We start from the raw sequence: 10,866 nt of genomic DNA on the forward strand, positions 1-10,866 counted from the left end.
TGTGCAAAGGGAAGCAACCCTACTTTCTAAACATGTTAAAGGTTTCTGCCCTTGTGAATCCTATCATGATTTTTAAGACTATTCATTTGTTTAAAACTTTTTCCACACTCTGTACATCTGAAAGGCTTTTCTCCTGTGTGAATCCTTTCATGATTTTTCAGATTACTCTTATCTGTAAAACATTTTCCACACTCTGTACATGTGAAAGGCTTTTCCCCTGTGTGAATCCGTTCATGAATTTTCAGCTCATTCTTTTGTGTAAAACATTTTCCACACTCTGTACATGTGAAAGGCTTTTCCCCTGTGTGAATCCTTTCATGATATTTGAGACCATTCTTTTGTTTAAAACTTTTTCCACACTCTGTACATGTGAAAGGCTTTTCCCCTGTGTGAATCCTTTCATGAATTTTCAGATTACTCATTTCTGTAAAACTTTGTCCACACTCTGTACATGTGAAAGGCTTTTCCCCTGTGTGAATCCTTTCATGCTTTTTCAGATCACTCTTTTGTGTAAAACTTTTTCCACACTCTGTACATGTGAAAGGCTTTTCCCCTGTGTGAATCCTTTCATGCTTTTTCAGATTACTCTTTTGTGTAAAACTTTTTCCACACTCTGTACATGTGAAAGGCTTTTCTCCTCTGTGAATCCTTTCATGAATTTTCAGATGACTCATTTCTGTAACACTTTTTCCACACTCTGTACATGTGAAAAGCTTTTCCCCTGTGTGACTCCTTTCATGCTTTTTCAGATCACTCTTTACTGTAAAACTTTTTCCACACTCTGTACATGTGAAAGGCTTTTCTCTTGTGTGAATCCTTTCATGATATTTGAGAACATTCTTTTGTTTAAAACTTTTTCCACACTCTGTACATGTGAAAGGCTTTTCTCCTGTGTGAACCCTTTCATGATATTTGAGAACATTCTTTTGTTTAAAACATTTTCCACACTCTGTACATGTGAAAGGATTTTCCCCTGTGTGAATCCTTTTATGCATTTTCAGATTACTCTTTACTGTAAAACTTTTTCCACACTCTTTACACGTGAAAGGCTTTTCTCCTGTGTGAATCCTTTCATGAGTTTTCAGATTACTCTTTTGTGTAAAACTTTTTCCACACTCTGTACATGTGAAAGGCTTTTCTCCTGTGTGAATCTTTATATGACTTTTCAGATGATCTATTCGTGAAAAACATTTGCCGCACTCAGTAAATGTGTGTGGTTTCTCACCTGTGTGAATGTTGTAGTGCTCTAGTAGAATAGACTTCCGTCTAAAGCTTTTCTCACATTCTTTAGATTTGAAACATTTCTCCTTTGTATGAATTATTTGGCTAGACTGTAGACTTTCCTCTACTTTAATATGTTTTGAAAACTCAGTAAATGTGTGTGGTTTATCCTCTGGGGTAATAATTTCACTAGTTAAGGCATAACTGTTGTCCTCTTGTTTGATGACTAAATTACTGTCTGTACATAATGATTGCTGTCCAGTTTCTGCCAATTCACCATCTCCTTTAAATATCTGCTGTGATATCCCCAATGTTTGTGAATAGTCATTGGTGTCTAAGACTTTTAGAGTTTGCGGTATAATTCTGATGCTTCCTGTAGTGAAGGATGGATATGAACTATTCAGGTGTTTGTCTACATGAAAAGAAATGGAATAATGAAAAATAAGAATGTTTATCATTATAATAAAATCCATCTCAATAAAAAAAACTTTTTTAATACTCAAAAATGTCCTCCTTTATGTATTTTTAAATTTATTTACCTGTAAATCACAAATTAAAAAAGGATGACATAGAAAGTAAAACATTACTACATCATAGTAACCTAAATTACTGATTATTGATGAAAAAAAGTTATAGGGCCACATTAAACAAGGTGCATGTGGATAATGCTCTCAGCCAGGAAACAAGTACATCTGTATTCTGGGCAAGAGAGGTGGCATCCACCATCCACATTTAACATTACACAACCAAGCGCACATACAGTTCTGCCCAGCTCATGCTCAACCAGTTGATGTCTTAATCATCACAGACTAATAATCAGTGTGAAATGTTTTGAGAGGATGTGGTTCTTTGATTTATATAAAACTGCCAAAAACTTTATTAGTTTAATAATAATAATAATAATAATAATAGTCACTGTAAAAACATAAATTATGCTTACCTGATAATTTCCTTTTCTTCTGATGGAAAGAGTCCACAGCTGCATTCATTACTTTTGGGAAATAAGAACCTGGCCACCAGGAGGAGGCAAAGACACCCCAGCCAAAGGCTTAAATACTCCTCCCACTCCCCTCATCCCCCAGTCATTCTGCCGAAGAACAAGGAACAGTAGAAGAAATATAAGGGTTAAAGGTGCCAGAAGAATAAAAGGATGCCCCAAATAAATTTACGGGTGGGGAGGTATGGACTCTTTCCATCAAAAGAAAAGGAAATTATCAGGTAAGCATAATTTATGTTTTTCTTCTTAAATGGAAAGAGTCTAGAGCTGCATTCATTACTTTTGGGAAAACAATACCCAAGCTATAGAGGACACTAAATGCCAAGACAGAAGGGTACAATAGGCGGCCCATAATGAGGGCACTAGGCCTCAAACTCTACCCAATAAAAAAATCCTGCTTCGTCTGAAGCCCGGAAATTTTATAAAGGAAAAGACTCAAGGACACTGACTCGCAGCTAGTCCAGAAGCCAAACTAGAGACTGCAAAATGGACTCAACTGAGCCAACAGTCCACCAGGAGACACCGTCGCCCAATAGACGGTCCCCAATCACTCACCCCCCCCACTAATGAAGGGGACACCAGCCAAAACCCCCAAGGGGACAAGGCAAAGGAGAACCGAGGAAACCAAAAGGTCCCCTAATTCATAAAAGAACACCTCCAATCGTGAGCCCAGCTCACAAAGATCTAAAGGGGCCCAAACAGGGAAAGTAGGTCACGCCTATACAAGCGAAACCCGGGATAAGACCAGGCACAGAGACAGAAAAGACTTCTCTCCAACATCCTGCAAATACTGAATGCAACTGAAGAGGCAAAGTCCTCCCAGCGTCTGAACATATAATACCAAGTATTCAACCACGAAAAAATGTGTAACAGACCCAGTCGAAAAACCCAGAGTTTGAGAACACACAGTCCATATCAGGACGACACAGGGGGTACTTGCGAGGAAGAAGCAGCAGTAAAGCAATAAACAGACTGCAAAAGCAACCCCCAGACAGAGGGCATGCTCCAGGTGACCTAAGCCGCCGGACCCACTCACAGGTCTCTAAAAAGTGGAACACAAAACCTCAATCGAGGTCCCCCGAGAAGGAGAGTATACCCTCAGAGCCTGAAGGAAGAGTAAACCCCCTTCTGAAAATCAATGGAACAAGTTGAAGGAAAATCTATATCCTAGCAGACTGAGCTAACAGGATAGACTCAACAAAGCCCACACATCCAGAGGAGACTGCAACCTGAATGCAGCGATGCTTGGCCATCTTGAGCTGCAGACCCACACCCAGCTGGACCAACCCAGCCTCAGGGATCCTTTACAGGGGAACAAAAGAATCCTGAAACTGGTACAGGAACAAGCATAAGGATACACAGAGCACAGCCATTCCCACAGAGTACAGGTACAACCAGACTCTGAAAACGGATGACAGGGCCATTGACCTAGGGATTTATATAAAAAAAAAGGCCCAACAAGTCTGAACTTGGAGCCAGCAAGACCCCAGGGGGAACCAATCCCACCTTTCCACCTCCCATCCAGGAGAAACCCCAAGAAAGAACTCCATGTCCATAGGGAAGAGAATATCCCCTAAAGAAAAGGGATGAGGCCAGAAGGGCAACAACTGTCCTCAAGGTCCGAAGCCACCGGCTAATGGGAAGATAAATCCCCAACACAAATGTCCTAGAAAAGGACCCTCCTGGGACAAAAGGCAAAGAATAACTGGAGATGAGGGGAGTGGGAGGAGTATTTAAGCCTTTGGCTGGGGTGTCTTTGCCTCCTCATGGTGGCCAGGTTCTTATTTCCAAAAAGTAATGAATGTAGCTGTGGACTCTTTCCATTTAAGAAGAAAATTAAACACAAATCAGTGGTGGTTCTGGGGTGGGGAACACTGGGGGAGTTGTGGGTGTTCCAAACATGGGAATAAGGTAGGCATAAGTGTAGTTATGGGTGTTCCATGAGCGAGGTCAGGGCAGAGGAAGGTGAAGTTGCTGGTGTTCTGAGTAATGAACCAGGGCAGCAGGGGGAGAGGTTAGGCAGCTGTTGGACATGATCTGTCTAAAAGGACAGAGGGGGGAGTAGTATTTTTTTACCCTTCTCCTCAGCCCATTGGAGGGTTGGTCCTTCTTTATAATGTCACGGACACTAATGTTCTTAAAAGATGTAGATATAAATATAATAGTTTTTATTTGTTTAATGAGTGATCTATTCTATTTTCCCAGTTATTAAAGTCAGCATAATATCTATTTTACTCACCTAACACATATGAGTTCATGCTGATAACAGGCTCCAATGTATATGCTCAGGAAGAAGGTTCCCTTATTCACTCCAGTTACATCAATACCTGATATCTCTCCGTGCTCTGGCCGTGTCTGTAAAAAGTATATTTAATGATTTAAAGGGATATTAATAAATAATGGTTCTGATTAACTGTACGTATGGTATAATTAAAGGCACACATAACAATTAATGTGATACAGATCAGCTGATTCGATTATTACATATGTGATGTTGATTCAGCACAAGCATTTAGTACAGTTAACTCTGTGGGTATTACAGTTGCCCCTTAAATATGAATCTTTCCAGATCTATACAACATAATGGTAGAAAACATATTTAAGTGAGGCCATATCACAACTTTAGAAATATATTATAATCTTTGTTTTCTATCATTTCTATGAAACAATATTTTCTCTGGAAAGAAATGTTAAAAATCATTTGTTTAAATATAAGTTAATTTGGATACTGCAGTATTGGTATTGTACTTCTTACTCATTCTCACTGTAAGACATTTTGTCATGTGCTTAGCCCCCCGTCCTTTAACTTATCTTGGTCAATACTGAGTTATCTTAAATCACACTGCAAGGGGGTGTTGGAGAGATAGGCACTAAAATGTTCATTTCAAAATTTTTTTTTTTATGTTCAACTTTTTTTATTTTTCAAATAAGAAACAATTACAGCAAAAAGGAAATAGTGTTGGTTACAGACATTTACATGATTTGTTATTAACAGACCCAATTTGCTAACCTTCTAACGTATATACTTCCCTCGGATCTACTGACTGTAGTTTACGTTTCGTAGGTGCTAGATGTTTGAGACTATCTGTAGAATGTAGGCCCTTATATAGTCAGCTTGTGAGAGTCTCCATTCAGAAAATTAGTGTGAATCCGGGGTACAGTCTTTTTTTCCAAGAGAAAAGTCCAGCTGGGTTGCTGTATGACCCACTTTTGGGGTTTATAAACACAGTAACCAGAAAAGGGGGTTTATGCCATGTAGAACTTATAAAATATCAACAATGAGATAAAGAATAGGAGAAGGAGAAAAGAAAGAGAAAGCGCTTGCGTCTAGTACTTTATGTAATATGGCTAATTTTTTTGTGGTAAGGACTGCATGGGCTATTCTGAATGGCCAGGATATAGAGTACCTGTGAGGTGTAAAATCCTATGTGTCAGCTATTTGCCTAGTAGCACAACTCCAGGATTCCCACAAAAACTGCATATCTTGGTGTCGGGAAATCTATCCCTGTTTGAGGTAATAAAATCTTTCCATTAATAAGTTTTTGTCTGCCAAAGTCTTCCATTCTAGTAGGGTGGGAGTTCGTTTAGTCTTCCGCCACCTCGGAATCAGCTGGTTAGCTGCATTAAGCATGATTTGGAACAACTGCTTTCTAATGTTGCATGTGATGCCAGGTGTATGATTAAGCATTGCTATTTCTAAACTGGGATAGATGTTTGTTCCTAAAATTGTGTTAATATTCTTAAAAAATTCAAGCCAGAATGGTTTTATGAGCTCACACTCCCACCAAATGTGTGATAGGTGGCCAGCCTGAGAACAGCCTCTCCAGCATAGGCCTGAGGATCTCTTAAACATATATCTTATCCTGGCAGGTGTTAGATACCACCTTGACATGATTTTAATATTGGTTTCTATTGCGTGTGCAGAATGAGCTGAGTGTGATAACCTTTCAAATCTTTTTTTCCATGTCTTTGGAGTTGTTGTTACTCCAATTTCTTTGTCCCATTTGGCAGTATACGTAGGGAGATGTGGGAATATGTTAGATAAGGTGATCTTATAAATTTTGGATAGGACTCCTTTTATGGGACCTGTAGCTGTGCATATTAGTTCAAAGTTCGTGAGAGGTCTTAGTAGGTCGTTTTTAGATTTATGTGAAAATATGTAGTGTTGTATTTGGTGAATCTTCAACCAGGAAGATAGAAAAGGGTGTTGTAGAGAGTCAAGTTGATTTTTGTCTTTAAAATTTCCATTTTGTATCAGCAAATATATAGGTAAGGTGTGTGAGGAATCTGGTAAATCTGGTAAGAGGGATGGAATTTGTTGGATTCCCGGAGGGAATTCCGGGTTGTTCATGATATTGGTGAGTGGTGAGTATCTGGATGAGATTTTGTGTGGAGATTTGCGTATGAATGTCCAATCTGACCAAGTCTCATTGGTGATGGAGGATGTGGAAATGTTGTGTTTATGGAAAAAGGCTGGATTCCAGCAGATAGTGTCTAAGTTGTGTGTGCTAGTCATTGAGTTTTCAATTTGAAGCCATCTCTTGGGATCAGGCTCTTTGAACCGACACCACTCTGAGACCCTCTGCAGGGACACAGCCAGTTTGTAAGAGTAAAGGTGAGGAACACCCAGACCACCTTCTGATGGGTGTTTGAAAAGTGTAGTTTTATTGATCCGCGGGGGTCTGCGGCGCCATATATAATCATTTATAATTCGTTGTAGGACAAGTAAGTCCTTTTGAATGCCCGGAATTGGGACTGTTTGAAGGATATATAGGGCTTTTGGTAGGAGCATCATTTTCACTGCGTGAATCCTCCCTGTCCATGAAATATTTTTGGGAAGCCAAATCGAAGTTAGAGCTTGGAATTCTGATATTAGGCTGCCATAATTATATTTGCATAAATCCAAGTTATTCTGAGTTATGTGAATACCAAGGTATTTTAAAAATTTGGTCTGTTGTTTAAGGGGGCATGTTTTTTTTAAAGATTCCATATCACTGGGTGGTAAATTTATGGGTAGGTACTCTGATTTTGTCATGTTTACCGAGAAATTTGAAACTTTACCAAATTGAGTCAGTTCAGTGATGGCGTGTCCGATTGAAGTCATTGGGTCTGTCAGCGTCAGGAGTATGTCGTCTGCGTATATGGCTAGTTTATGGGATTGATTATCTAAATCCACTCCATGAATGTGAGGATTTTCTCTGATCTTAATTGCTAGTGGTTCTAGGGATAAGATGAAAAGAAGAGGGGAAAGAGGGCAACCCTGTCTTGAACTGTTTCGGATTTCAAAGGGTTCTGATAAATCACCATTAATTTTTACCTGTGCTGAGGGGGTGGTATAGAGGGCCAGTATTTTTTGGATAAAGAGGTCAGGGATGTTGAATCTATGTAGGGTTTCTCGTAAGTAAGTCCAGTCTAGTCTGTCAAATGCTTTTTCAGCGTCGGTGGAGAGGAAAACTGTCGGGATTTTATGTAGTGAGACATGCTCCAAAAGGTTGAGGGCCTTAACTGTGTTATCTTTTGCCTCTCTGCGAGGCACAAAGCCTACCTGGTCCTGATGTATTATTGTCGGTAGTATCCAATTGAGGCGTGTGGCTAATAATTTGGCGTAAAGTTTTAAATCAACATTAAGTAATGATATTGGTCTGAAGTTGGCCAGAGTTGTTGGGGATTTACCAGGTTTTGCTATGACTGCAATATTAGCTTGCAGCATGTAATCTGAGAATGATGCCGATTCTGGAATTGAGTCATTTCAATTGTTTTATTGGCTAGAGTCAAGAAAAGAAAGAATTTGTGTTTACATAGAGTGATAATATAATGCAATATGTTATTTTGGCAAATTTAGTCCATTTAAAAAAGGACCAAAAAATAGAGAATTACAAAACCACAGATGCATAATAAAAATACAATGCAATAAAACTTACTATGAATTTAAAAAGAGCAATAGATTGTTTTCTGATAAATGTAGTTCTGCACCTGTACCATGTGACAGCTATCAGCCAATAACAGACTCATATTTTTATATAATGTGAACTCCTGCATATGCTAAGTAGGGGCCGGTGCCTCAGGTCATTTAAAAGGCTGTGTACAATTAAATAATGAAAATAAATTACAAACAGCAAACAGTTATTTCACATAAAAACTAAAGCTAAAGGTGAAATTTCCCATACACTTTATACTATTTTATACACCGGTAAAACAAGTCATTAGAAACACATTAAAGGGACAGCAAAGTCAAAATTAACCTTTTATGATTCAAATTTAAACAACTTTCCAATTCCCTTCAATTATCAAATCTGCTTTATTCCCTTGGGGACCTTTGTGACAAAGGAAACTAATGGTGTGCTAGCTGCTGATAAGTGGCACATACAAGCCTCTTGTCATTGGCTCACCTTATGTGCTCAGCTAGCTCCCAGTAGTGCATTGCTGCTGCTTCAGTAAAGGATATCTAGAGAATGAAGAAAATATAATAGAAGTTGTAACGTTGTTGAAAATTATCTGTTCTATTTAAATTATGAAATACATTTTCTTGTTCTTTTAAGCGAAAACCAAATTTACAGGACACTGTCCCTTTAAGTCTGTGATCATGTGACAAACAGCAGCAGCTGAAGGTGCAGAATACACTTACTAAGGTCTTTACTAACAACAAGAATCAGTCACAGATCAGTGGGATAAACGTTCTGATGATAAACAGGTGCAGCTAATAGAAATAAGAAATGTATTATAAAATAACCTCATTAGAAATAAAATAATATGCAGATCACAAGATATTTATGATTAGATCAGTAAATGTGATGAGACTGATACAACAGGGCCATAAGCTGAGTGATATTTATTACTGGAGCAAATAGCAGCTTCAGACTAATATTAAATGAAAATGGTTTATCTGGGCTCTACGGTTAATTATAAACCTATAGGGAAATACAGGATTCTAATTGGCTGATACTTAAAATCTATTGCTCATTGGATAAAAGGAACAACCCCCACAAATGTATTATTGGACAAACCTCCTCAAGCTTGAAAATATGGTTTGGTATTGCTACAAACATTCATTTTACAAGCAGCAGTAAATCATTATGTATTCAATTGGGTTTTTTAAATGAGAGAAATTAAAGGGATGGTAAACTCTTCAATATAACTTTAAAAAAAATTATAGTTCATGCCATCATTTTTATAAAAACCTCTTTTTTTATTACTTCTTTTAAATACATATTTTTTATTCATCTAATATCTTATAGATAATGCTCCCCTGTCAGCCTCCCTCCTGGTTTTTTTCTGCCCTTTTTTCTGTCCAATCAAAAGCTTAGCCATCTGGACCATTGAACATATGTATTTCATTACAAGCATCGTAACCACAGCCTGTCAGTGCTTGTTACTTGTCTGCATGAGTGGCACAAAATAGACTATTTATAATTAACCTCAACTTATTGATATTCAACAAAATTTCAAATTTTTGTAAATGCTCTTTTTTTCCATTTTACTTACAAATTTTATTACTGATGATTCTAGAAATGTGTACAGCAGTCCCGCCTGCTATACACATCACTATCATCAGAGTCGTTTTCAGTATTTTTTATTTCCCCTTTCCCTCTTGATATTTTTGGGTCTCAAATAGTAAAGTGATATGTACGGCAGTCTCACCTGCTATACACATCACTATCATCATACCTGCACGCTCTTTACACAGGAGCGCTTCCTCGGTTCTTCTATATTTTTTTACCTTGAGTAGATTGACGTGTACAGGTGTCCCGCCCACTGTACACGTCACTAGGAAGAAATATTAACAGTAAATGGACGTTTTCAAATATTGGTTGCTTTTAGCCACCTCCCAACCTATCGTATTGCTTTTTCGCTGTACACGTCAATCTACTCAAGGTAAAAAAGAAGAATGGAGGAAGCGCTCCTGTGTAAAGAACGCGCAGGTATGATGATAGTGATGTGTATAGCAGGCGGGACTGCTGTACATATCACTTTACTATTTGAGGCACAAACGTTTCAAGAGGAATAGGGGTAATACAATTATTGGAATAGCTCTACTAGTGATGTGCACAGCAGGTGGGATGCTGTACATGTTTATAAAGTGCTGAGAAGCTACATTGATGGGCGGAGCCAATGAGGTGATTGACAGGAATTATAGAATATAAAAATAATGAATATATAATAATGTTTAAAAAATAAAAAAATATGCAATTTTTTTATTAAAAACATAAAGTAAAACATTTAGCAAATTTAATTAATAATCAAATTTACCATCCCTTTAATGTAAAATTCATTAACACAGCATGAAAAATATAGAAAACAAATTAAATAAGTACAGTTGATTTTTTTTTAATTTAAACTCAGTTTCTTATATGAAGTAAAATAGTTTATCTTTATCACAACAAAATACAGAACAATACTTTCTCATCATTATATAAAACACAACAGTGTGAGGCTGTTAATAAAGATTTATGTCAGGTTTTGCATATTACCGTTTAGCAGAAGCTCTGTAAGTATGAAGTCTCTCTGGTTCCTCCTGTGATATCACTGAGTGTTACACAGATATTTATACTAATGTGAGAGTGTCACCTTTCTCTGTGTGACTCACATGAGTACAACTTGTCAGTTGGGAGACAATGAGAGGGTCACACCTGGACTTTTGTTTTCATATA

The 10,866-nt window shown here is 37.8% G+C and overlaps 1 protein-coding gene across 1 annotated transcript in view; it reads right to left on the reverse strand.

Annotated features, from left to right (window-relative positions):
* The window catches only part of LOC128659991 (oocyte zinc finger protein XlCOF6-like), a 218,713-nt gene extending 210,046 nt beyond the window's left edge, over positions 1-8,667 (reverse strand). Inside the window, exons 1-3 of the mRNA XM_053713584.1 lie at positions 8,608-8,667; positions 4,458-4,573; positions 98-1,633 (exon numbers count right to left, since the gene is read on the reverse strand). Coding sequence (XP_053569559.1) covers positions 98-1,633; positions 4,458-4,476 — 1,555 coding nt within the window. The 5' untranslated portion in view covers positions 4,477-4,573; positions 8,608-8,667. The remainder of the gene's footprint in view (positions 1-97; positions 1,634-4,457; positions 4,574-8,607) is intronic.
* Between the last annotated feature and the right edge of the window lie 2,199 nt (positions 8,668-10,866).

The sequence above is a fragment of the Bombina bombina genome, chromosome 5, assembly GCF_027579735.1.
Source record: "Bombina bombina isolate aBomBom1 chromosome 5, aBomBom1.pri, whole genome shotgun sequence".
NCBI classification, from domain to species: domain Eukaryota; kingdom Metazoa; phylum Chordata; class Amphibia; order Anura; family Bombinatoridae; genus Bombina; species Bombina bombina.